At 36.1% G+C, this 27,918-nt stretch overlaps 1 protein-coding gene across 1 annotated transcript in view; it reads left to right on the top strand.

Annotated features, from left to right (window-relative positions):
* Positions 1 to 27,918, top strand: part of PTPRD (protein tyrosine phosphatase receptor type D) — a 339,878-nt gene that overhangs the window by 240,232 nt on the left and 71,728 nt on the right. Inside the window, 2 exon segments of the mRNA XM_030919181.1 lie at positions 11,272 to 11,395; positions 27,258 to 27,433. Coding sequence (XP_030775041.1) covers positions 11,272 to 11,395; positions 27,258 to 27,433 — 300 coding nt within the window.

Genomic DNA, 27,918 nt, shown 5'->3' with positions numbered 1-27,918 from the left:
TAAATGCTACCATCATTCTGAGAGGACCAGGTTTTCATAGTCATCGTCCTCCCTGGCCCTCCATTGTCTGCCTGTCTGTGCCTTGTTTTCTCTCCTACTGACCGACATAGCATTTTTTTAGATATGCTAATGAACAAATTTTTAAAAGACATGTTAATTTATGTTATAATGTTTAGAATATATTACATTTGAAGACACGTATCATGGTTGAATTGTGTAATACTCACACAATAGAATAAGTCTATGGTTTTATTTCCAAAGCACTAAAAATAAAAAGAAATTATGGCATAATTACATTTAATATTCCAATCACAGTTTTAAATATTATAAAATATTATCTGTGATATGCAAGGTTAAAAATCATGTCTATAGAATGAATTATCAGTTTGTAAAATTAGTTCATTTACTTTGATCATAATTGAATACATATCCAATTACAATTGAATACATATCCAGCCAGCTTATGTACTGCACGTTCCTTCCATCTCCAGTGCTGTCTTAGAAGGAGGAAAAAACGATTATCTGAATGGGCTAAATTGTTGGTTTGTTAGAGAGCACAGTAAATGTGTGCTGAGAAACAGATTCTCTGCTTTCTCCCTTCTTCTCTCTTCTGTGCAGTACCATAGGTAAGGTGAACAAGGGTGAATCATGGTAAGGTCAGCTACTTTCTCTCGTTCTGGATTCAATATCTCATTGCTGCATCAATAGTGTTAGATAATTAGAGATAGGTATTGCGTTGTAGAAATTTCTCTTTACTTTTTCCCACCCACCTATCCATGTGATAGTTTGTAAGTGTACTTAGGTTTTAGCAGAGACTGCCATCTCTGCCATCAACAGACAGTCTCTCTCTCTCTCTTTCTCTCCCCCTCTCTCCCCCTCCCTCCCTCCCTTCTTCCCTCTCTCTCTTCCTCTCTTCCTCCTTCCCTTCCTCTCTTCCTCCCTCCCTTCCTCTCTTCCTCCCTCCCTTCCTCTCTTCCTCCCTCCCTTCCTCTCTTCCTCCCTCCCTTCCTCTCTTCCTCCCTCCCTCTCTCCCACCACCCCCCGCCCCTGCACGCCTTCCCTCCCCATACATGTACACGCCTGACTGATGGTAATGACACTGTCATGAAGCTTGCCTAGATATAGATGTAAATATGAGGAAGTGAGGTAGAACCAGCTCTACCTTGGGGTGGCCATATAGTTGCTTGCCCAAACTGGGACACTTTGAGAGTGAGAAAGGGTCCTATTAATAACTACTCTGGGACGGTAGGTGTGAACTGGGATGTAGGGACTACCTAACTCAAACTCAGCCTATTTTAGAGCTCCATTCTGGAATATTTATCCTTCCATCTGATCACATTCCTCCATTCTCCCTATAACTCCCAACATAAATGGCCTTGAGATCTTTGGGGAGCACAACTGTTCAAACAAACCAAAAAATGAAAACAACTATTATATTAAAATAGCCAACTAATTGTATAAACCCATACTGCTGTGCACAAAATTGGGTAATATGGTCTATACAGAACTGTCATTGGCAAGTAGCCATTATGTGTTACTTCCAAATAGTAAGTACATATGTAAGAGTTGGAAAGCACAGTACAAAAGGCTGTCACAGGATAGCTTAGAATGAATTTCAAATGCACAAAAGTCAAAGATGGCTTTTATGAATTGGGTTGCAGCCACTTGTGAGCTGGGAGCCATTCTATTTGTTTAAATTTTGTTTTTATATCTCTGGCCTATTCCAGTATATATTTGTTTTATCATCACACCTTTGGAGGAGAAATTTATTTAACTAGTTCTGAGGTTCTAGGGTGAAAGTAATTGTTGCTGTATATCCTACGTGTAATGCGTCTTAGCTATTCATTCCACAAATACATTTTAAAATTCACTATATGCTAACCACAGAATATACAACATCAGATAAATCACAACCCCATAGCAGTGTTCTCAAGTGATTCCATTTTTTTCTAGAGGTCTAATATATAAGATCATCAATGCAATGATTATTTTCTAATATTTAACTTAGAATAGTCTCTACTTTTACAAGATAAAACTAATATACATTTTAAAATACTAATCTTTGAAAGTAATCTTTTAGTTTAGAAAGATACTAAACTCTAAAATTCTAGATTGTGTCTATTTGTTCTAGTCTTTCTAATTTTATCACATGTGAGAGACAAATACACGTGACACTTTAGATTGTAAATACTTTCTAAGACACCTGAGCACCATGGGTATAAGTAGTAATGATCATCCTGTGTGTCTTCTTTAATTAGACACCTATATTTAGTATGGTATATTGCTACCTTACCTGCAAGGACTAATGATTATTAATGGCAAAGGGTTGTTGGTATATATACTATGCCTAAAAGGCACATGTGGATAGTCATGTTTTTTAGTGAGGTAGTTGTACTAAATACATTTGGCATGAAATGGAGTACAGGAGTTTTTAAACTGATTATTTGGGATTTTCTGAGTTCCGACAAAGACTGGGAGAAAGCATTACTCTTTCTTATTTCATTTTGGATGTAGAATTTTTATCTCTGAATCAGAACATGAGATTTGAAACGCATTGACTGAACATTAGCAAAAGTTTATTTATGTTTCAATTTAGAAGTTCATCTGTTCCCTCCACCTACATCTGAAACTAAATATGGGAAAAGAAACAAAGACTTAATGAACAAACTTTCTGGTAAATGACGAGCAAAGCAATGATGAAAGTCTGAAATACATCTATGTTTAGGATGCAAAGTAAAAATAATAGGAAGAAAAATAGTGTATTTAAAATTAGGTTAGACATTTTCATATTTGATTAAAAGAATTACTGTTATCACTGAAACTCAGCTAATCTGACTTTTTAAAATGAAGATGATTTATCTTAACAATTTTCCTTATAGTGTTTCTTAAATGATGTTGTAATATCAGTCACAACAATTGTGAAACTAAGCTATTCATTCATAATTTGTTTTTTCTTTTGAATCTACTTATGTACTGGGTTTTCTGAATGGTCAAGTTTCTATTATATGAAATGCAAAAAGGGAGAAACATATGCTATGCTCTTTTTTATTATCTCTGCCAGAAAAGTAAATCAGGTTTCAAATTACATAGATGGACATGTTATATAGTAAATAGGAGAGCAGAAATAGATTTATTTGTATAAATTGGACAGTTGCCTCAGTTTTATACTTCACTATCAAAAAAGGCACAGTTAGCATCAAGGAGAATGCAGATATTCCTTGGAGGCTAAGATTGTCTTCGATCCGGGATATTCTTATACAAGTCACAAGGTAGAGGCAAGAGAAGGCAAAACATCTAGCATTCTTTTAGTGATAACTGTGCATCAGGTGCTTTACACTTAATACTTTGGGATCAATACTGATGTGTCAGCATTTTCAAAGGGCAATGAGGAATTAATGCATTCATCTAGTTAATTTGATGTCAAAAACTGGTACCTTGTTATCCATAGAAAGGATGCAGCTGTGAATTAATTCTTCCTAACTAATTAACTAAAACACTCATTTATTAACACTGTAAATTAGTGTTTAATGCTGCACACTGATTGTATTTGCTAGATAATTTTGTCTGTTACCTATACTCAATAATATACTCTTTAATGTTGCCATACTCTTTAATGTTTCTAGGTGTGCACAACCTATTTTAATATTTTGTTTAATGAGATAGGGTCTTGCTGTGTTGCCCAGACTGGACTCAAACTCTAGGGCTCAAGACATCTTCCAGCCTCAGCCTTCTGAGTAGAGTAGGTGGGATTACAGGCACATGCCACCTCACCAGGATCCTCTTTAATTATTAAATATCATAGTCTATAAGTGATTTGCAGATCAAGTGACTTCTTATAAATGATTGTAATTATATCTTACCAATTCAGTCAACATTGTCTATTTAAACAAGGCAGTTTAATAAATTTCTAATAACATTTTCTTGCCCCAAACTGCCTGGAAATTCTTTAACACTCTTTGCTTTTTCAAATAACATCAGAAATTCTGATCTGTGAATTGTATTTGTAAAGTGATTTCCAATGACACACTCTATTCTTAAGAACATCAACTATATAGAATTCAGAGATGTGAGGAAATAAAAAAAGAACATCACCTATAAATCTGTCCATCTCTTTATTATTCCCTTTATCTGATGTAGGAGATAAATAGCTAAAAATGAAAACATTAGGATTAAGACATATCACTGATCTTATTCCTCTAGAACTTTGTCTTTGGAAACTAGAAATGTCTTTCTTCTGCATTGAGTAATATTCAGGAAAATGTTTGGCATATTAAAAAGCAGTGTATAGTGTTGGGTGTGGTGACTCACGCCTGTAATCTCAGCACTTTGGGAAGCTAAGGCGGGTGGATCACTTAAGGTCATGAGTTTGAGACCAGCCTGGCCAGCGTGGCGAAACCCTGCCTCTACTAAAAATACAAAAATTAGCCAGGCATGGTGACACATGCCTGTAATCCCAGCTACTTGGGAGACTGAGGCAGGAGAATTGCTTGAACCTGGGAGACAGAGGTTGCAGTGAGCCAAGATCACGCCACTGCACTTCAGCCTGGACGACAGAGCCATGACCCTGCCACAAAAAAAGCAAGAATAACAATAAAAAATAAATATGAAATTAAAAAAAAGAAGTATATAGTTAAAAAAGTCTAGTTATTTAAATTTTCGATCTTAAAGTTGTATGTTCTTTTTTGAACTCTTCTTTGGAACGATCTCTCAAAAATAATCTTTTCTACAGTCACACACTAAAATAGTAAAACAGCTTATCTGAATTCTAGAGAGTACATCATGTTGCCCTACTAAGTTAAAAAAAGAATTAAGTATTTTTGGTTTTGTTGTTGTTTTTCGTCATTTTTAATCCACGTTAGATTAGGATAATTCTAATATACTTCTGAGAGTAAATGGTTTCCTCAGTGAAATAAACTAATTCATCTTTAGTACTGTGATATAATTGAGAATAGATTATCAAAAGTTTACCTCAAATATTTACCCACTTCCCATGAATTAATGATTTACTATGAGCATAGTTTATCCTTTTTGCTTCTCTACATATCAGTTCTAATAATATATATTATTACTTTAAGTAATTTTCTGTATTTGTTATATAGTACGTTAGAGTCAGAATTTCAAATGAAACCATTAGACAACAGGTAAAGCTGATGCATTTTTTCACTTATCTGAAGCCAGAATTTTAACTGTGTACAAAAATATGTGACTGAAACACTTTTTGATGTCTTCAATGAGTGTGGTATGTTTATACATTTTCTATGTCTTTTCTACTACTAAAGGTGGGGCACTCCCACATCCATTCATTTGTTCATACTGAGAGTCTTGAAAAGTCTTTATTTCAATCCTTCACACTCTAACATTCGCCTAGATCAGAGGTGCTCTTATAGAGAGAAACTCAATACAAGTTGATAACTAATTGGATAAAGAGAGATAAGAGAAAATGAGGACACAAACCTGACACTGGGTTGACATTAATAGGGAAAGGGAACACAGAGCAAACAGACCCAAGTTGCCTGACCGGCCAGACCTAACCAGGGGCAGCCAGAAAGCTAACACCCTGTTCTCTGACTTCCAGATTTTGTTCACCACTAGACTTTCCACTCCTTCCTCACATTTCAATTTCTGAAACATCATAGGATTCAACTGAACTCATGCTCTTCTCTTTGAAGAAAGTATTCATTATGACAATTGCAGGCTTTTACTAATTGTGCAAAATATAGCCCTTCCCATCTATGCAAACATGGTCTTTTCCAAATGGGCATATATTAATTTACCATTTTCAAACAGAGAAGAGAGAGACAATGAATGAGAATTTTAAAAGGCATAATTGCAGAATACACAGTGAATTGTAGATTGTTCTTCTAAACCTCAGAAAGGACTTGAGAATATCTCAGAGCCAACCACACTAAGAACCAAATGAGCCTACTGAAAGGGAGATATGTGTAAAGATAGTGTTTCTTTGGAAGTTAAGGTCATTGAAAGTTCAATTCCCTGTAAAAAGAATGGTTAGTGTGACCCATGGTTTGACTAGTGAAGTAACTGGTCTATTCCTTCTATATAATTAAATTTTTGTTAGTTGTTTTAAAAACACACAAAACCAGGATGAATCTTTTTTTGTGTGGTTTCTCTTTGATGAGTTTCTAAAGGAAATATTTTGAGGTTTTTCTCTTGGTGGGATGAGGGAAAGTGAAACACAGAGCAACTAGTATTGTGTGGTGTTTTGCATATTTGAATTATATTTTTCTTCTGGGTAAAAAGGTTGAATTTTGCAGAATGATTAAAGGACTTTGCTTTAAGATAATGACTTCAGCATTATTGAAAAAGGTTACTCCCATATCAGGATATAATTTTACTCGATGACTGTAATCTGATGTTCAAATTGATGATCACTCTCTTGTTTGGAGTTTAGAATTACAAATAGAGTTCAGCAGTACTAAACAGATTGTTCCCAGACTTCCGTGCATTGTGTTTCAAGAGAATAGTTGAAAGGCAAGTGTGAAACCTTCAAGGAATCTTCTCCAGCATAAGTAGAGAGAAAGCATCTTATGGTGGATGGGCCCTCAGCCTCCAGGACCAGAATGTGTGGACCCCGAGGCTGGCCTCTTTCCCTGCTAGCTGTTTGACCCTGAGAAAGTTATTTGACTTCTCTATACCTCAGTTTCCTCATCTATGGAACTGTAATCATAATGGCAACTACTTCTAGGTTATTTGCAAAGGTAAATGAGTTAGTAAGTACCAAGCACAAAGAAAACATAGTAAATGTTATCTAAGTATTAGTTATAACTCCTGGATATATTTATATTTTAATTCTGAATTTTTATCGAGAACAGAATGCGAACCTCTAATCCGTCTGCTATATATAGCTTATTTTTTCAATTACCTATTTTGAGATAAAGTTCTAGTTGATTAAATACAAACGATTAGAACTTTCAGACCATCAAGTTAAAGACTAAATAAATGCAAAGTATTTTATATTAGTAAATATCTGCTTCAGACTTTCCCGTTGTTCTTTAAATCACTCACAATAGGATTTTTTCTTCTATTGGGTCACTTTTTCTGAGTAAGCAAAGCCTTTGAGTTGAAGATCTGTTGTTAGCATTAGAAAGGTTTAGTCACAAGCTGAGGTGGGGAGGAGGAGTCAAGTGCCCAGTGTGCAGACTGGGAAGCAATGTAAAATGGTTCAGCATCTTGATAAAATTTTAGATGCTCTATAGGGTTCATCCAATATCTTTTTTCAAGGGGCTTTTTGATTGGCTGGAGACACAAAAAATATGATGAAGTAGCATTTTTGTTTGTGAATTCTGTGATAATTTATGAATTTTGTATCATGTATAAAAGCGTATTAATCAACTTTTAGTTGAATAAATCTAGCTTGCTTTATTTCTAACTTGCAAAATTCTCCACAACGGAGACTGAAGAAAGCCTGGCTAGGATTTCAGCTTGGGAAGGTAAAACTTCAGATTGAGTGCTGGGAAGGCAAGGGTATCCCACAGAAGATTATTTGGGTGGACAGCTAAGTAGACATAACTATGAGTCAAGCTCAGGAAAACCAAACACTAACAACATCAGACCCAAAAGAAGGAATTGAGTCCATTAAGAACAAAGAAGCTTATTTCAAATTGTTTTGAATAATTAATATTTGGGTAACCTCAGCTTAGCTTTATAGTAAAAAAGATGCATGGTTGGGGTGGACTGACCAAAAATACAGGGTTGAAGTGAAAGTCAACTTTTACATTCCTCAAGGTCTACGTTGCTCTTTCTCCATTTTGACCATTTCACTCTTAAGAGGACAGCAGCAACAGAAGCCTGAGAACAGAGAGGCAAAGCAACTGTGTCTGTCACCAGCAATTAGGGTCTTACTCATTCATGATACCTTTGCCTTATTAATATGGATAATTGAAATTTGATTTTCCTCAGCCAGTTTTGTGTGTTTCTTGAAATATAAAAGATCTTAGTATACCTCACCAACTTTCAGTTGTTATTCTTCTTTACTGAGTTTACTGCTCTCAGCATTCTGACAGGCTCCAAAAATAATGACCTCTGTTGTGTTTTGTTAAGCGTTCAGTCAGACAGATAGATACAGATGGATGAGTGCTGTGTTGCACAAAGACAAGTCAGCATTATTTAATCAATGTTTGTTTGATCCGTGTAAAACGAGTATAAATGTAAGCTGCATCCCATCTGTTTTATCACCCATGTGAAGCCAACCTCATTTTTAAAACTTGATTTCTTATGTAATTGCCCCAGAATGACACAGGATGATAAGTTGGGAAGAAATATCATTTGGGCTGGTGAGATAAAGGATAGTGATGTGTAGGTGTGTTTCTTAAGTTGGGCTTCTTCCTTTTGCAGTGGCATTCTGGATAGTTAAGTAGCATCATGGCTTAGTCATTACCGGCTGTTAATTGTCAGTTGAGCTTTGGAATCACACAGACCGGGTTTGAGGGTAACTGTATGAATCTAACTGTGTGAGCTTAGCCAAATTACTTAAGTACCAGGTAGCACAGAGCCTGTCACGAAGAAGACCCTCAGTAAGAATAATTAAATTAATCTTTTTTTACTTCAATTTTATCATCTGCCAAATGGAAAAAACAATACCTACCTTACAAGAGTTGTGAAAATCAAGCATAATTCTTCATGTAAAGCATAATGACCTAGCACATATTATTATAATTATCCTGTTATTTGTTGATCTTCATCTCATGGGCCGCACTTTAAACTTAAGCATATTCTCTAACATATGAGGCACACAACACATGTTTCTATTACTCATTTTTAAAGTCTTCAATGTAGGTATCAAATAAGTTCTTCAGAAGGCTGAAAACATGTGTCAAGAGTGGAAATGGACATGAGTTAACAGTGTCTTTCAGTTAACAGATGCAATTTCATTGCTATAAGTAAATGCATGCCATCTTATACATCTGTGGGTGATCTTAGTCTAAGTAAAACAAGGATATCAGAGGGAGTAATATCTTCTACCAAAAGCACTGCACATATATCAGTGAGCTTAGTAACTTCTTGGGATGTTTAAATGATGTGTAAGAAGCTTATGTATCCAATAATGTTCATCACTATAAAGTGGAATAGCAGTGGTAGTTATAATTCCATGATCACATACTTAATCACTAAGCCATATGATAGTGAGTGTTAAGTATTATAATTTTGGTATACTGTACAATAAAGTTTCCATAATTTGTTCTCTAACTCCCATGTTATATATAGGAATTACTCTGTGATTTCTCTTTATGAACTTTCTCAAAAACATTTATTCATCAGTTCTATTCATTTGCCTAAATAGCATCTGTAGAACCATTTACTGAGCCAGGTGTAGTGCCAGTGCAAAGATGACTAAAGCTGCATAGGTAGGAATTTAGAATTTGGGTTGTAGGTCACACAAAGCCAGTGGAAGTTATTAAATAGGGAGCCAACCTGTCCAGAGCTATGCTTTAGAAAGACAGCTTTGGCAGCAGTATGAAGAGTGGATTGGAATAAGAGATTAGAGAAGGGATTTCAATCAGGCAACAGATACCAATGTTCTGGATGTAGGAAGTAGCAATGAGATTGCAAATTTGAGAGATTTTTAAGGCAGGCCTTCACCACCGAGTGGAGCTGCTCTGTGTGGACATGGTTCAAGGTTGACTTGAAGGCTTCCACCAGGGCATCTGAATGCTTCAGTATCTTCAGCTCATAGCATGCTTGGAGAGAATTAATTTCTGCAAGCGAGATGAAAAATTTCCCTGGAAGAGCAAACTAGAAAGTCCCTTAATTACATTAGTTTTCAGGCTCTAAGGTATGGATAATTATTAATATTTTCCTGAATGCTGCTCAGTGATTGACTATTTTATGTATAGATTAACACAGGCTAAGAAAGGAAAACAGTTTAATAATCCTTAGTAAATTAGAGGCTGAAATCTATACCGCTGAGAATTTTAGAATGCTTGGAGTCTGTTCAAGACTACTAACAGACTTGACTCTTTACACTTGTGGTTTTAATGTTGTGCTGAATTGCTGAATTCTGTGCCTTTTGACAGAAAGTTTGCACATCTTTAATATTTTGATAGCTGTTGGGGATATGTTTTACTCCCAAATTCTAGATATACACATAAAGGCATGAAAAATATCCAGCATCAAAAGTAACTGCTAAAAATTCTGTTAACATAATATAGTATCTTTTAAAAAAAAAAAATTACCTGGGTATAAACCTGTTTTATCGTTCTTGAAAACCTGATTTTTATCATTTAAAATCATGTTTGTGTAATTAATGAACTTGTGTTTCCATATACCAATGAAATTATAAATCTTAAATATTATCAGCATCCTAAGATGAAAGAAAAACTATTTTGATTTCTATAACATTTCAGGAAATAAATTCTCCTAGAGTTTTATGATCAAACCTGAATTTGGTCTTGAAATGATTATTCTACTTCAATATTTTTAAATTACGTACTTTATATCTGTTTGGTATTTATTTTAGATTGTCGAATAATTTTGGTTGAAATGCACCGTCAAAGAAAGGGATAAAATCAGAAAAAAAAAAAAAACTAATATTAAAATCAGGAATAAAAAGAAGCAAACTATAAACATAATAACACATAATAATACATAGAAAAGATATAATGATGAATAGAAAAACAATTTATCTGCAGTGGGTTATATGTTATTAATCTAAGATGAGTATTAACTTTAACTGACCTCCCTTCTTTTCGTGCTAGCTATTTGAATTGTACAATTTGCCTTGGTCGTAGTGTGTTACAGAGAAACAGATAAAATGTTAAGTTGCCATTAAGTTGTAAACATTAGGTAAAGAATGAACAGTAAAGCCTGTGTCCATTGAAGCCAGTGAAAGACCAGTCAACTTAAAGACTCAGCTTAGGTCCAGATAGGAAAGAATAGGGAAGAATAATCAATATAAAATAAGGTTTACAGAACCGGAAGGAATATTGAACCAAGATAACTGGTAAACTACAGCAGCAGAGAGGGAAATGGAAAAGTGAAAAATAAGAACCTGCCTTTCCAATATTAACAGAACATCTATATTGATTTCGTTTTTCATTTGAATCAATGTTGGTGACTATCACTGTTTCTGCAATGATTAATCATTTTTTTGTTATGCTGGTTATATTAGTGTTCAGCTTCACGGTTAGGATCATCTTGTTGAAGTATGGCTTTAGAATTTTCCTGTTAAATCATGTTTATTATTAGTGATAAATGCCTATAATCTGGTGGTTTTCAGTATTGATTTTGTGTATATGTGTTGTTTTTCTTTTAAAGTCAATTGACCCTGGCCAGCAGTTCACATGGGAACATTCAAACTTGGAAGTAAACAAACCAAAGAATAGATATGCGAATGTAATCGCATATGATCATTCCCGGGTTCTCCTATCAGCTATAGAAGGTAAGGAAATGCAGACATGACTGATACCTTTATTTTCATGGATTTGAGTATGTGCATGAGAATATTGTTTTAGTGAGATTGTCAACCATCTATGAAAGTAATTAAGATGGCTGTGCCTGGTGGCTCATGCCTGTAATCCCAGCACTTTGGGAGGCCGAGGCGGGTGGATCTCCTGAGGTCAGGAGTTCGAGACCAGCCTGGCCAACATGGTGAAACCCTGTCTCTACTAAAAATAGATAAACTAACCGGGCATAGTGGCGGGTGCCTGTCATCCCAGCTACTCAGGACGCTGAGGCAGAAGAATTGCTTGAACCCAGGAGGTGGGGGTTGCAGTGAGCTGAGGTCATGTCACTTTACTCCAGCCCCAGCCTGGGCAACAGAGCGAGACTGTCTCAAAAAAAAAAAAAAAAAAAAAAGGAAAAAAGAAAGTAATTAAGATTCAAACGTAGCTCTTTCCCACTTTTTCTTTCTCACACAAATAAATTATACATAGGCACACAATATCCCTGATACCATATGACAGAAGTGCATCTCTCATTACCTTCTTGCCTTTACATTAAAGATTTGATAATGTAGTTGATGTTTTATATGGGAAGCAAATTGAGGTTGCCCATTTTACTGATGGTTTTTGGTTGTTATGCACGAACAGGTGATTGTCAGAGAGGCCCATAAAGTAAATGGTTATTTTGAAAGGGCAGAGGGAATTGTTGGTTTTTAAATAAATCTGGATATCCGCTGGGGACTGTCTACAAGTTCAGAGTTGATAATGTGGTGATTAATAAAAATTAAGTACGTTGGAAATGTCTAATTTCTCTAATTTGTGGACTGCTTGGTAATCTGTCTCTTAGAATTTCAGTAAGGAGTACTTTCCAGAGGGAACCATTGTTCCTAAGAGATGAGGGTTACTCCTCAAATCTATCCAGCTTCATTAAGGATTCATGAAGGATCATTTTTCCAATGATAAATCCCTTTTGTGTGGCATATTAAAACAACTAGAAGTTCATCTTCAACACAGTATTTTCATTAGTTATTGTGGCTACAGTAGCACATTGGATTGGAAAGTCCTTAGAAAATAGTTTAGGAGGCCACTTAAATCTTTCCTTCTAATAGTCAACCTGGATCACCCTTGGCACATGCCATGTTCACCCTCATTAGTGCCCAGAAGAGTTTTATGGCCTCTTCATACTTGAAGGTTCACTGTTTACTTTCTTGAAGATATTGTAGAAAACAAATAAATTATACTAGCTTCAGACCCAGTTATTTTAGGGACTTTACAGTTGAAAGATGTTCATCTGTAGTTGTTCGAGTACCTTTCCCTTTTTTCTGCTTCCAAAATCTCTGATGACCACCACCTTATTTTATAAGTCTGACCACATCTCCTACCTGCTTCCTCTATGTCCAAAATTTATATGAAAGTGAAACTGCTTGAAAGCTTTCTCAGTAAGCACCATATGCTATTCATACATTTGTTTCCAGTTTTTTGGGAAGAAAAACTATCTTTCAGCATTTGAACAATCCTGTACCTGTGGCCCTCCTTACCTCAACATGGCATTGTTTTGCATAGATATATTTTGTAGAATTCTCATAATAAATTTACTTTGGATGGTGGAAAATACTGTAATCCCTTTTTTAGGCACCCAAAAATACTGGGTGTTCAAGAGTTAGCCTTTTTCCACACTGAAAACAATGATTTAAATTTATTACAATTTTACCAATACTAGATCAGGCATAGTAATGTCAAGTGGGTAATTGCTTCTTTTCAAATTCTGTTTAAAACCTGGAATTAATATATATGGATGATTACCTTACATTTATCTCTATGTTTTCCATTTTAAAATGTGAAAAACTATAGAGTTTTTGTGGGGGGTCTCAAGTCTCTTAAATCATCTCCGTAATAAATGAAAACTAAACCAAGTCACAAATAGCAGAGAGAAATCCTTTTTCCATTAGCAAAAGCAAGGTAAATTATTGAAATAAAATAAAGGAATGTAAGTTGAGAATCTATTTGGCATGATCTTGCCTGGAGAACTTGCCAGTCTGCCTTTGCTGTATTGCAGCATTGTTTCCACTAAGAATTAGTTCACTCAATAACTACCACTTCCCTGTACTTTTACTCACTTTGTCATTCTTTTTCTTAACCTGTTATTTTCCACATCTTAACAGTAAAGTTTGTTGAGGGATAAAAAATATACCTCCTTGTATCTTTATTCTGATGGTTGGAAACTAAGCACATTTCATTCCTATGCTGGTTTTATATTATAAAAGCAAAAGCACTTGAGTCACACGAAAACCTGCCTTTTTATAGCGCTGTGTTCACAAATACATCCTAAATCTAGAGCTGACCTAAAAACCAAACGTCTTTCAATGTTAAGTGTTATGCAAAAGGTTAGAAGCATTTAACTGAAGTTTATGAGCTATAGAGAGCTTTCATCTAAATTACAACCGTGAACGGCATTTTATCTTAAACTAAGTGCTAACGAGCAGGTATTCATGAGGGCAGTCAATCATCCTGTATCTTAAACAGAGAAGAGAAAATACTGGCAACTGGAACGACAGAACCACTAATTGAGGCTTCTCCTCTAAAGACAGCTTTGATAATACAGGGCCAGTTTTTAGTATATTGAAATATTAAGTGATTTCATGCACAATTTATAAAACTTAATGTGCTTGTTTTCCATTCTAACCAATGTTACTAACTTAAGTGACTTTGGTTGAGAGTTTTAATTTGGGTGTTTTTGTTCTATTCTCAGTGGTGCTGGTTACTCCTTACATTATTTTGCAAAGTGATCTACGTTAGAACAACAAAAACTGGAAGCGGCCACAGTGATTGATGTTGTCTTTATATTTGTTTAATAGAGCAAGTGTATACCCTACTTCCACTGAGAGAATAATGGGGTAAAATTAAAAGAATCAGGAATTGTGTGTGGGCACTAATGTGCTTACTGAACTTTTTGAAAATAGTGGCTCTTGGTGACATCTTTCCAAATCACAGTCATTTTATTTAGGCTAGGAAAAATGCAGAATAAATACAAAAGAGTCCTAATTACAAAATGGTTTCAATTGTTTAATTATAGGGTAAGCAGTATAGAAACAGAATTGAATTTTTGACAAATCCAATTACCATTAGCATCCCCTCTATGTTTAAGCAGTTCTTAAGAGAAAATAGTAATTCCTGAAGAAGAGGGCAATAGGATTTATTTTAATGAGTTAAGATAAATATTTTCTACAAAAAACTAGCTAGTATGATGGTGTGTGCCTATGGTCCCAGCTGCTCAGGAGGCTGAGGTGGGAGGGTTGCTTGAGCCTGGGAGGTGGAAGCTGCAGTGAGCTGAGATCGTCCCACTGCACTCCAGCTTGGGTGACAGAACCAGACCCCATCTGGGGGGAAAAAAAAAGTAAATTATTTTCAAATAAAGACCAAATGGAAGCTAATACTTGGATATGCATAAGCAGAATGTATAATATATGCTTAAACTTGTAGAATCCAAAGTTGTTCGCAGAGTGAACTATATATATATATATATAGTCTTTGTTGTTGTCTTTGTTGTTGAATTGAGATATATATATATATATATATATATTTTTTTTTTTTTTTTTTTGAGACAGAACCTTGCTCTGTCGCCCAGGCTGGAGTGCAGTGGCGCGATCTGGGTTCACTGCAAGCTCCGCCTCCTGGGTTCACGCCATTCTCGTGCCTCAGCCTCCCGAGTAGCTGGGACTACAGGCGCCCACCACTGCGCCCGGCTAATTTTTTGTATTTTTAGTAGAGACGGGGTTTCACTGTGGTCTCCATCTCCTGACCTCATGATCCTCCCGCCTCAGCCTCCCAAAGTGCTAGGATTACAGGCGTGAGCCACCACATCCGGCCCCAGGAAGTATATTTTTATTAGGAAAAGAAAATGGACAAACCACAAGATGCAGAACAAGGAGACCTGAGGTTGGGTCACTAACCACCTGGGTAACCCTGACTTCTTTGAATATCAGTTTTCTCAGCAGTAATCTCTTTCATTTCTGACTTCTAAGAGTTATCTCTATGTAGTTTCCTTATCAGTTGTTTTATTTGCTGTACACAAGAGTCTAATGAAGCAGCAGTATAAGCATTTTGCTAGATATATAGGTATTCACATTTATAGATGAGAAAACTGAAGCTGAGACAGGATTGGCCCAGCATCACACAGTATATAAATAATATAACTCACTAGAATCCAGCTCTTCTGATTCCTGGTCTGGGGCTTCCACTTGCCCACATCACTGATAATACTTTCCTACTGATGCAGGATGTGACAGTGTCTTAAGTTACTTAGCATGGGTGGAAAAGTTCAATCTTATCTTTTTGCCTAAAAATCTATTTTATCTTTTGGCATTAGCCTTATGGATAACACAAATATTAGGTTTTAGAACTTCATTTCCTATTTCCTATCTCATTTCCTATTTTATGACATGACTAACCTGAGACGGGGACACAATATGGGAATCATCAAATGCATCATTCAAATGGACCAGAGTCAAAAGATTGCAGAACAAATGTCAAGTACATGTAAACCTAACGATAATACAGGTGATCTGCTTACCTCAAATATTGTTTTATGTATCTTTAATTTCTTATTAACTAAGGAGTATCAATTAGTGGCAGGTTATTATAATGCCTTGTAATTAGCAAAAATTAATTATTGCAGTCCTGTATAAAAAAGAGGTTGTTGTTCTAAAGTATAATTAATCTTCACTGCTGCCAGTACTATGTTTCCATTAGTAGGGTTATAATTAGCATTTTGTTTTAAAAGCCATATTGACGTGGATTTTTAGAAAAGTGTTAGCCAAGTCTAAATATAAAGCAAAATTAAAATGCTGCTTTTCAATTCAACAACAAAGACAAGACATTATAATAGATATGATTATCTGGTTATCGATTACATGTCAAGCACCATGTTATGGAGGCCCAACCCCAAAAGCTAGTTGTCATGATCTGAATTTACAGATGAGGAAATGGAAGCATTTAAAAAGTCAGCAAACTTAAGTATGATCAATAGCTAATAAGTGACAAATTCAAAATACTAATATATGTCAGTCTCAAGGCAGCTGTTCTTCCCATTAGTCCATGCAGGCCCAGAGCGGCTTTTGAAATCATTATAGCCCTGCCTGTGTACATCAAACCTAATTCAAAACTCATGCCTTTTTGGCTGGGAAGATTGTGTAAGAATTTTGAAATACACATTTTGAAACACATGATAGAAATCTTAGAACTAGAGGTCTTCAGTTATGTTCATAAACTCCAGTCAAGATGAATTTTTCCAAAGAATGACATAGAAATGATTTTCAGGTGTGTTTTTTTGTTTGCTTGTTTGTTTAATCTCACTTTTTAAGGTATATTGGGAAGAACACTGAATAAAGAGACAGAAAACTGAAAACTAAATTTCAGTTTAAACAGCAATGTGACCTTAAGCTTTTCACTTAATGCAGTTAACATTAACTCTTTGGGGAAGCTGGATCCTTTTGAAAATTTCATGAACATTTTAAACCCCACTTGAAAACATAGAGCACTTACATCCTTTATTTGTATGCTAATTTCAGAAAGTTCATGGATTTTGCAAGTGCATTATCCAGTTTAGGAAGAACCTATGACTTAGTGTCTTTCGTTGTGTTCTTATAAAACAAGGATGTGTAAGACCATTTCTGCCATCTCCAAAATTCTGAACATTGATTCTAAATCCTGAGATCAAAAGATAATATAAGTAGGCAAAAAAAACTTAGACAATATAAGATTATCTTCTTCAAGAAAGAAAAAGAAAAAAAAAAAAAAAGCTAGTGGGCTTATTCTAAATAGGATTATTGCCTACTATGTGACTTTCACCATAACAGATTTAAATGGTTTTATCCATGAGAGGGTTAGAAATGATGAAGAATAAACCTAGTATGTAATTTGCATTCTTTAACACTAGTGCTTATTAATCTGATTTTTTTTAAAAAGCTTAGTAAAATAGGGATCCATGTCTTAGTCCATTTGTGCTGCTATAACAAAATGCCGCAGACTGGGTAATTTATAAACCATAGAAATTTATTCCTCATAGTTCTAGAGTCTGGGAAGTCTAAGATCAAGGTGTCAGCAGGCTCGCTTTCTGGTGAGGGCCCGGTCTGTCTGAGGTGGTGCCCTATTTTGCTGCATCCCCTGAGGGAAAGAATGCTGTGTCCTTACATTGCCAAAAAGATAGAAAAAGGGCAAACTTAATCTTTCAAGCTTTTTTATAAGGATCCTAATCCCACCCATGAGGGCTTTGCCCTGACAACTTAAGCATTTCCTAAGTCCCCACCTCTCAGTACTATCACATTGGTGATTAAGTTTAACATATGAATTTATGGGAACACATTCTGATCAGAGCAGTGCATTAATTTTTTCTTATAGAAAGGGTCATATATTTAAAGTTTCAAAACATAAATATATTTATTCACTTAATCTCTTTAATAAGTACCTTCTTAGGAGGGCCTATATGCTGCTCAAGAACCTCTTTCCTAATAACGCATCCTAAGGTCTGCTTGCTTCTGCAGAGCTTGCTTGGACTAGTTGCTGAGCCTTGGTTTCTTCATCTGTATAATGGGATTATTAATAGTACCTACTTCCTACAATTACTAGGAGGATTAAATAAACTAACATATGTAAAGCACCTGGAAGAGTGCCTGGCACCAAGAAAATGTATAATAAATATTGGGAATTGTTAAGATTATCTTTAGTGTTATGCATTTTATTACTACTACAGATAGGCCCTTTTAACTGCAGATGAAATTTCTTTGGTGTGTGATCTATGGAAAAATTAATAATATCCAAATGAGAAAACTGCGTGTATTTAAAGTTTTCTGTGATGCAAAAGAAAACACTGGTGCTTGATAAATGGAAACCAGACCCATAATAGCATTACAAATGTTAACAGGGGTAAGAATCTATTCTTTTAAATGGAAATTCAAATATATATCATCTGCTGTTTGATTTGCAAAACAGGAACAATTCAAAAAAATCCAAGCATAAGTAATATAGATGATGTTACAATAACTTGATTATTTGTGAGATGGGCAATTTTACCTTTAAGATGAGAAAGCTGCTAACATGGAATCACCACCCATAAGATAAATCCAGTGAAAAATAAATAAATAAAGACAAGAAACTACTGCTATTCCTTCTGTAATGTTATCCACCATTTGCCACCACACGAGTGCTCTGTGTTTCAGTTGTGCCTTAGCCTCTCTTCTGCAGAGTATTCTGTGAATAAGTCTATAGCAATTCATTTAAAACAGCTGTCAGCACATGTTAACATATTCTCCAATTTCACATTGTACCCATGCTGTAACATATCTTTTTCTTTTATTTTTTTGGGCAGAAAGCCTATCTGGTAACCGGATGTATTTTCAGTAAGTAAAACAAAACCAAATAAACCTAGGAAAATACGTTAATACAATCTATCCAACATTTTCTAATGGAATGTTAGTTATAGTGAATATAAATGTTCCATTTGAAGTTCTAACATCAAAACAATTACAATTATTTCACCCAATAAAGAAGTCCTTTGATAGCTGCTGTGTGCTCCTCCCCATATTACCTCAATAAATATGATCTCTTTTTCTCCCTCTGGATTTCTCTCCCCCTCTTTCCCTGTCACTAGTGAATAGTTTATTGGCACCTCATGTTTGTTTTATCTTGCTCTTGAAATTCTATTTAAGGTACTAAAGGAAATTTATTAGAATGTATACCCCATCCCTTAAAAAACTCATTTAAAAAACAAAAAATCCCATCCAATTATTGGTTGAGTTCATTTTTCTCACACTCTTCATCAATCATTGATTTAGGCTGATGGCATGGTTTCTGTAGTATTTTCACTTTTTCTGTTTTCAAGTTACTTGTTTACAACTGTGATGAAGTTTAATCATTTTATTTCAGGGGTACTTTTTAAAAAAATACATAAAAGCATTTCTTTTTCTTTTTCTTTTTTTTTTTTTTTTTTGAGGAACAGTGAATAGACAAGTTTTTATAGCTTAATTTGTTTTAAATAGAAAGCTAGATAGCACTTAGCCTGGGAAATCTGGAACAGTTTCACAGGATGCTTGCAGTCTTTCTAAGAGCTATCTAATTACAGCTGTGTAAATGGCATCTTTCTCTTACATGTAGCCAAGCAAGTGCTGTTGTATCTCTTACTCTCTAGCTCCTACCTTAGAATATACCTGCTGATGTTTCTTACCCGGAAAAGAGAAAAAGCATTGTTAAGGGCTGGCTGGCTGTGTTGTTCTTTACTTTACTCTTGTTCTCAGAAAGCTAATCGAAGAGTAAAATCAGAAAGCTCTGGGAGTGAGTTTATTTTTATCTCTATTGTCTTTAGTTCATTGGAGTTTTTTTTTTTTTTTTTTTTTTTTTTTTTTTTTAATTGTACATCTATGTAGCTTACTCTAATGAATCTACCCTTCATTACTCTGAGGCTGTAGATAAACCTACATCATCTATGGTTCTGTTGTTAGAATGTAGATACAGGTAGTAAATTGCTGGGAAATTGTAAAAGAATTATTTTTATCCTGTCTGATAATTTTTTTTAAATGGAGAAGCTAGAAAGGGGCCTTCCAGATTTGGAATTACTTTTTATCAGTAGGGTATTTAAGAATAAGCAGGATTTTTTCCATTTTTACATCAATCATAATAATAACTAAAATCCATATGACATTTTGGAAATTTCAGATGTATTGATTCATTTAATTCTCACAGAGGTGTTGGTTCCAGGACTTTTTGATCATGATATTCATATTAATGATGAGGAGACTGAGCATCGGAGTGTTTCCTACACATAGAGCTTCTGTAGTCATGTCTCATGCTTCATTGTTGACTACTTCATTGCTTGATGAACCTCTATAGTAATTGCCTCCTTATTAGTATAAAGCTAATTGGACCATAACTCCATGATGTGGCTGAAAAGTTAAGCTTCAGTGGCCTAAGGTCTACTGTATTTTAAGGCAAGTTGCTGTCTAACCAAAAAGCATGCCCCTCTATCACTGGTGCTGATAGTTCCCCAACTCATGTTGCTGATCTTGCAATGTATTCAAAGATGGTTCAATCACCCATCTACTTCCCTGCATCCATTCTCAAAACCCAGCCTCCTCAGCAGTGTGAGGGTATGGAAAATCAAGTAGAGGAAGACATACGTTAATGAGGAGTTTCTGGTTGGGTTCACATACTCAGAATATCATCTGTTTCTCCATTAGCTCACTGTGGGATTGAGCTACGATGCCCACAGAACAGGCATGCTTTATAAAAAAATTTTGTAGCTGGGCGTGGTGGCTCACGCCTGTAATCCCAGCACTTTGGGAGGCTGAGGCGGGTGGATCACGAGGTCAGGAGACTGAGACCATCCTGGCTAACACGGTGAAACTCCGTCTCTACTAAAAATACAAAAAATTAGCTGGGCGTGGTGGCGGGTGCCTGTAGTCCCAGCTGCTCGGGAGGCTGAGGCAGGAGAATGACGTGAACCTGGGAGGTGGAGCTTGCAGTCAGCCGAGATTGTGCCACTGCGCTCCAGTCTGGGAGACACAGCGAGACTCCATCTCAAAAAAAAAAAAAAAAAAAAAATTTTGTATGTTTTGTAGAAACATGGAAAAACTGCAGCTATATCAGGGGATGCCCTGGCAAGTAATTGACTGTGTCTTTGCAATAAATGTTTGCTTTATTTGGTGTGTTGCAAAAAGAATCCTTCATGTCACCAGGTCTGATGCAGCCATGTGTGGCTGTCATTGTACAGGCAAAGGGTCGGGGGAAAGGCCTGTATCCTTTAGAATTTAATCAATTTGCTTGTAAATTTTTATTAGGTTTTGTTTTTCTATTTTCTGTTTTCTAGTTTTGCTGGAGATGGCAAAGTAAACATTTTTGCCACATTATTAGTTGTAAAAATTTCAATCTGGGTCTTAACCAGCAATATAGTGTTGTTATGCTTTTTTGTTTGTGTGTTGGAGTACAGGAGGGGACATTACTTATCAAATAAAAGGTAGATTTTGTGCTCTATTGGGTCTTGAGTACTTCTGTCTTACAACAAAGAACAAACTTGTTTGCCAAAAAGCAATTTCTTTTTGACACAGTCGTTACTTCATTAGGGATTTGTAGAACTTAAAGAAAATAAAAGTACCTAGGATTTGAAGCCAAATTGTGAGTTGGAGCAAAGTAAGACATTCAGCTGAACATTCATCTCCATCTCTGTAGTGCAGCAGCATCCACTGGAGCCACGGTGGGATTCTGCCTTCCCTCCGAGGCTGCCTCTTAGTTATTCTCACCCCCTAAAGTCCAAGGAGAGCTTCTTTGCATGGACAGACCACCTAGTACCACTACTTCCTCTTGTTTTTTGTTTATTTTTTGCCCCATCAGGTTCCAATCAAGATGTGAAGTAGCAGCCTCACTGAAAAATCTCATCTCAGCACATCAAACGTAGAAGCGATAGGAATCAGCTTGAAAGAGCATCAGAGTGCGTTCCTACCTAATCTGAGAGACACAAAGCCTCTATTTATCTTAAAATAACTTCACAGAGATTTCTGAGTCCAAGAAGGTTGAGGATAGCGCAGAGAGACACCTTATTTTAGAACTCAAAAGGACTGGAGGGAATCAATTTGTCCAACACATCTTGTTTAGCAAATGAACAATTACAGGTCTGGACAAGTTGAGTAACTGGCCAAAGATCACAGAGTAAACTACCAGCAGCCCTAGACAGGAGTCCAAATTTCCTGGTCAGTTTCTCTAAATTCTTAGCAAGTGCTTGGTATCGTCCCAAGACTTTAAAATGCACACACGACTTTACCTACAGTGTAATGTGATGCAAAATTGCGAACATTCCCCTTAGGATTACTTGATTTCACGTAAAATAATTCATGTACTATTTTGCATCCTGCCTTTTCACTTAACGTGAGGGCTTAAGGCTTTATTATAAACCCCTCATCGTTATAAACACTGCTTCAACAAGAGACAAGAGACATCTTTTCAAATCAAATTATCTTCTGACCCCAAAAATCAAATCCATAGCAAGTTGGGTGTTGTTTTTTTTTTTTTCTTTTTTCTTTTTTTTTCCTTCTTGGTGGTTTTAAAAAATCCGCATGACCCCATTATTCAAAGTCTATATCCAGGCTCATTTTTCCACTGAAAACCGTAACTAGCAATCAACAGCAAATAAAATGAGAGCCTGAAACTTGCCTGATTCTGTTCAAATAGCTGTATGCTATGGCTTGTTGTGCATGAAGAACAACAGAAGCACAGCTCTACCAATCATTCCCTTCATCACAACCTCTGTCACTTTTACAGGCTTGCATTTACAGCCAGGTCTAGTTAGTCCAGAACACAAAGACCCAGTATAAAGCATGTAAGTAATATTTTTAAATTCCACAAGAAAGAACAGTTCATTAACTGAGGAAATACACTTTAACACAGGAATGGAGCATATTGGTGTAATATGACGTTAGAGGGTCTAGCCTTAGGTTTCTCGTGTGTAAGATTAGAAGACTAAACACTTATTTACGGTGTTAGAACTATTGACATCATGTTATTGATTAGAGAATGTGCATGAAACAGTGCATGAGAAATCATGAAAACCCACTCCGTTTTATAAATGCAGTAGAGCCATGGACTCCTAGGAAAGAACCAGTCTTAGAGGTAAGCTGTTCTTGAACAAAGACACTAAGACCAACTGACTCCAAGAGAGTTCCTGCGGCAGGGCCAGTGTGTTCTAAGATTTTGCCTATGACGAGCAGAAGGCAAACATCTTTACATGTTCCTGTTGTTTTAAAAACTCATTCCCCAACCAAAAAACAAACAGAAAACCCAAAAAGCAAATCAAGCACTGTTATTCTGGTATTGGAGGAAGGTCTCCATGACTCCAAGAATGAAAAGCAATCACCTAATGTGTAATAATTCTATACTCTTTCAGTACTACATTTCTTTTTCTTTTTTTTTTCTTTTCAGTACATTTCAAATTATATTTCCATCCGTCGTAACCCCAAAGGAATTAAATTAATTCTCACACACTTCTCTTGGATTAGAAGTGCACTATGATTAATGTTGCATTAGCAGAAGCAAATCATTTTTTGGAAAAGGCAGGGAATTGAAAATTAAATAAACAAATATGCACTACTTAGAGAAAGTCACCCCCAAAAAGTGAAAGAGTGTTAGATCTGGCCTTCCAGCAGAAACATCCTAATCAAGAACTACTGAAGAAGCGTTTCATGGCACCAAAACATTTGGAAAGCAGCATATTGTTTATTTTCACAGTGTTGGCTGAAAAGTCTTTCTAAATATGTCACATTAAAAACCAGAGTCTCATCTACTTGAAATGGACTGCTGATTAACTTTAGTTTCCAATCTGGGGTTAATATTTTTAGGACAAGCCACCATCCTTTCTAAAATTTTTTATCCTTCATCTTTCTGCACAGTGCGTTATATTGGGTTGTATAAATACAGTACTCATTAGATCTTAGAGCTTCTGGAGAACATAGCCGTCTCTCATATCTCCACATTGCAGAGGACCTGTGAGAGAGAACTTACCCGAAATGTCTTTTCACCAGAGTGGGTAAAGAGATTTGCCAGAAGGAGACTTTCATTCCGTGTACTACCTTCTTACAAATAGGTATCAAAATATAAGAGGAACCTCAGCATTATTTTCAGGATATAAAATATTGGCTTGATAATTTGCTCTACCAGTTATTTGATTTTGTTTTCAATTACCTCTTTTTCAAAATATTAATTCTTTCTCATTTATTGAGACAGAGTATCTTGCTCTGTCGCCCAGGCTGAAGTGTGGTGGTGCAGTCATGGTTCACTGCAGCCTTGACTTCCTGGACTCAAATGATCCTCCCACCTCAGGCTCCCAGGTAGCTGGGACTACAGGCATGCACCACCACATCCTGCCAAGTTTTTAGTTTTTTGTAGAGACAGGGTCTCTTTACCATGTTGCCCAGGCTTGTCATGTCCTGTTCTTAAGAAATCTTCCTGCCTCAGCCTCCCCGAAGTGTTGGAATTATAGACATGAGCCACCACGCCAGCCTAATTTTTTATTTTTGTTTTTTGTAGAGACAGGGTCTCACAATGTTGCTCAGGCTGGCTCAAACTCCTGGGCTCAAGTGATCCTTCTGCCTCAGCCTCTCAAAATGTGGGGATTACAGGCATGAACTACCACACTTTGCCCAATTCCTAAATTCTTAAAGCATTTAGTGATAGTATTGATTCCTGGTGCCTAGTAGTCTTAAGGCAACATTTTTGTATTCTTATCCTGGGAAGTGCAATCATTATTCAGTAGCAGCCTACCCCCTTCTTGTAAAACAAAAGAGAATTTATTATTCAAAATTGAGCAGTATGCAAAAAAAAAACCCAATTCATTACATATTAACTGATTAACATTTTTTCGCAAAGAGAATTGGATGGGTCTGATTCCCTGTCTTTAGGAATGATTCTCGTGTGCATCTTCTCCGTCCTCAGATGCATTGTTCAGACACATTTGCTTTCCTTGGTAAGGGGGGATGTGGCACAGGGCCCAGTTGATGAATCTTCTGAGTCATTTAGCCCAGATTTCTCCATTCTGATTTTTCTTGGAAAAAAAGTTTTCTGTATATTGGCAGCTGAGTGAGGCACTTAGCCAGAATCCTTTTAATCAATTCTTTAATGTTGCTAACTGCTAAATTAAAATTTTGGAAGTGGGTTTTTCCTGTTAGATGGATTCATTCTTGGCTCAGAACCAAATCGTATGGATATGTAAGATGTGTGTACGTCCCAGTGTTTGTAACCTGAGAATTTTATTTAACCTGTCATTTGAATCTACAGTAATCTGGTGTTGGGGAGGAATAGGATCTTTATCAACAAAGGGCTGCCAAAACCCCAACTGCTTCTTGAGTAGCTGTAATAGATGAATAATGTTACAACCAACCGTGCATTTCAAGTTTTGCTCAAAAGGCTTTTCAGCTAATGCCGGTGGTATTTCATATCCATGTGTTCATCTCAGAGTGCGGTAGTTTCCATCTGACTTTTATTACCTTTCTTGAGAGGATCAACTTTACAACTGGAATCAGAAAATCAGTCAAAGTCATTGCAAGTGGCAATCAGTGAAATATAACAATTTTAGCTTGGGAACATATGTTTCATTATAAAGAAAAAAAATGGTTATCCTATAATTCCAAGACTCGTATTTCCTAAGGTAGAAGGGATCATGCACAAGTTCTAGTGTACCTCCCATATCATGCTGATATTCCTCTAAAGTGCTTATTCCCCCCTACAGATAACCAGCTCATGACCTTCCAAGGAAACTTAACTCCCTTTTTGATTCTGACCACTTGAAAATGCTTTATTGTTTCTGTAGTTACATCTTTCAAAATTTTAAACTTGGAACTCAGCAGAGTAAATCTAAACCTCTCTTCTTCTTACAGGCAGCTCTCATCCCAATTCCTACCCTTTCCTTTGCTAGGCTATAATATACATTCTTTCTCATATGGAGTAACTTTGATTCCCTTAATCACTGTGGCTACTCTACTTGGAAGAAGCTCAAATTTGCCTCTATCTTTCTTAAAGGCATGTGCTGATGGAAAACTAGGCTTTAAATCACAATATCTACATTAAATTACATCTCTGCTACTGATTACATGTTGGAACTGGGGCAAATTATTTACTCTTTTTTTGTCACTAGGGTAGCAAAGGTGAATAAAAGAGACGTGGTCAAAACAGGCAATAAGTAAATTAACAAACAAGTAAATATATAATTACAACCTGTAATCAGTAGTATAAAAGGGCTGTCAAGGGAGTTCTGATGTCTCAGGATACTCCAGGGCAGGCCTTCTGGGATGGAGGCTGGGTGTTTTATGATGGGAAGGAGACAGAGTATATTCTAAGATGTGGATTGTACTAAGGGGGGAAATAAATGTTTTCTAATCATTGAAGCAGGCCAGTGTCTAGAGTTTTAAAGGCAAGGAGGTGAGTGGAATGAGATGAGTCTGGGAAGTTGCAGAGCTTTGTAAGCGATGTTCAGAGTTTGGATTTTATTTGAAGTATAAGGGGAAGCCATTGTTGGGTTTAAAGAAGTTACAGTGTCTGAAATAAATTTTTAAAAATTGCTCTCAGGGTAGATGGAGAACAAACTGGAGAGGACAAAAGTAGAAGTTTGATATCCAATTAGGAGGCAGTTTTTGTAATCCAAGAAGTTCATGTGCTGCTTACAACAAATCATGAGTTTTAAATGAGAAGCAATACTTTACGGAGGTCAAGACGCATACGAGTAGCCTATGATTAAACCTTACTCCATGAGTTAGAGCAGCTTGCTCAAGTTTCTTTAACTTCTTTGCACCTCGGTTTTCTCCTGACAGGACTCATGACAGGACTTACTGCAGAGTTGTTGTAAATATTAAATGAGTTTATATATAAGTTTCCTGTTAACTAAATCTACAAAGAATTTTTCACTATTATGGTGTGTTCCACCCTATTTTGTATTTTCAGACTCAGGCATTCTTTTATCTAGTTTTTGTCTGGGAAGCACATGGGTGAGGAATGTTACCAGATTATTTATTGTTCTTTGCAAACTATTTCTTTGCCAGTACAACAGAGAAAACCAACAACCAGTAAAAGAAAAGTAATTCTATGGACCTTCTATTGTATTTTTGCTTTGTCATATTATGAAGCCCTGACACTTTTTTTCAATACATTTTTTTTTACATGATGGTTCTAATAGGACCTGTTTTTTTTAATCTTGCTTAAAACCCGACCTTCAATATATTGTGACTCCTCTAGTGTAAGGTGGAACAATAAGATAACACTGCCATTAGGTCATGTCCCAGGCTATTTCCTCTTGTGTTGTGCTCACCTGGTTGAATAACACTCCTTGTTTTCCAGGGATCCCAGGAAGTGACTATGTGAATGCCAACTACATAGATGGCTATAGGAAACAAAATGCCTATATTGCAACACAGGGATCTCTCCCCGAAACATTTGGGGACTTTTGGAGAATGATATGGGAACAACGGAGTGCCACAGTTGTCATGATGACAAAACTAGAAGAAAGATCAAGGGTAAGAATAAGTATCCACCTCTTTCATTTTAAAACTTTCCCCTCAGAGCCCCTATGTTGCATATTTTATTCTGTTCGGAATCTAACCTTTCCCTAAGGCTTAACTTTCGAACAGATACTAATTATGAATGGGCATCAACAACTCTAATTAAACCATTCTTTAAAACTCCTCTGGGTCTTTTCAAAAAAGAAATTCTCCCGTGTTATGATGTGTGTGGTTGCTAAAAGGAAAAAAAAAAGGAATATTCACGGGAATAGACAACTTGGTTAGATAAAATAAATATTAACTGAACCTCTTTCAAAAACACCACTGAACAAGAACCCATGGGCTTTGGGGAGAATCCCACCAATATGTACTTCCACTATTTTCCACTTTGTCTTTCTTATAATCTGCAGCGTAAGACTTAAATTCTGTGAAAGAGGCTCTTGCTTAAATTATTCACATTAGTATAAATTAAGTCAGGGCAGCTGGAAAAATGATGTGGC

Source organism: Rhinopithecus roxellana, chromosome 16, assembly GCF_007565055.1.
Source record: "Rhinopithecus roxellana isolate Shanxi Qingling chromosome 16, ASM756505v1, whole genome shotgun sequence".
Lineage (NCBI taxonomy): Eukaryota > Metazoa > Chordata > Mammalia > Primates > Cercopithecidae > Rhinopithecus > Rhinopithecus roxellana.
Note: the sequence above shows the minus strand (reverse complement) of the source record. Positions and strands in the feature narration are given on the sequence as shown.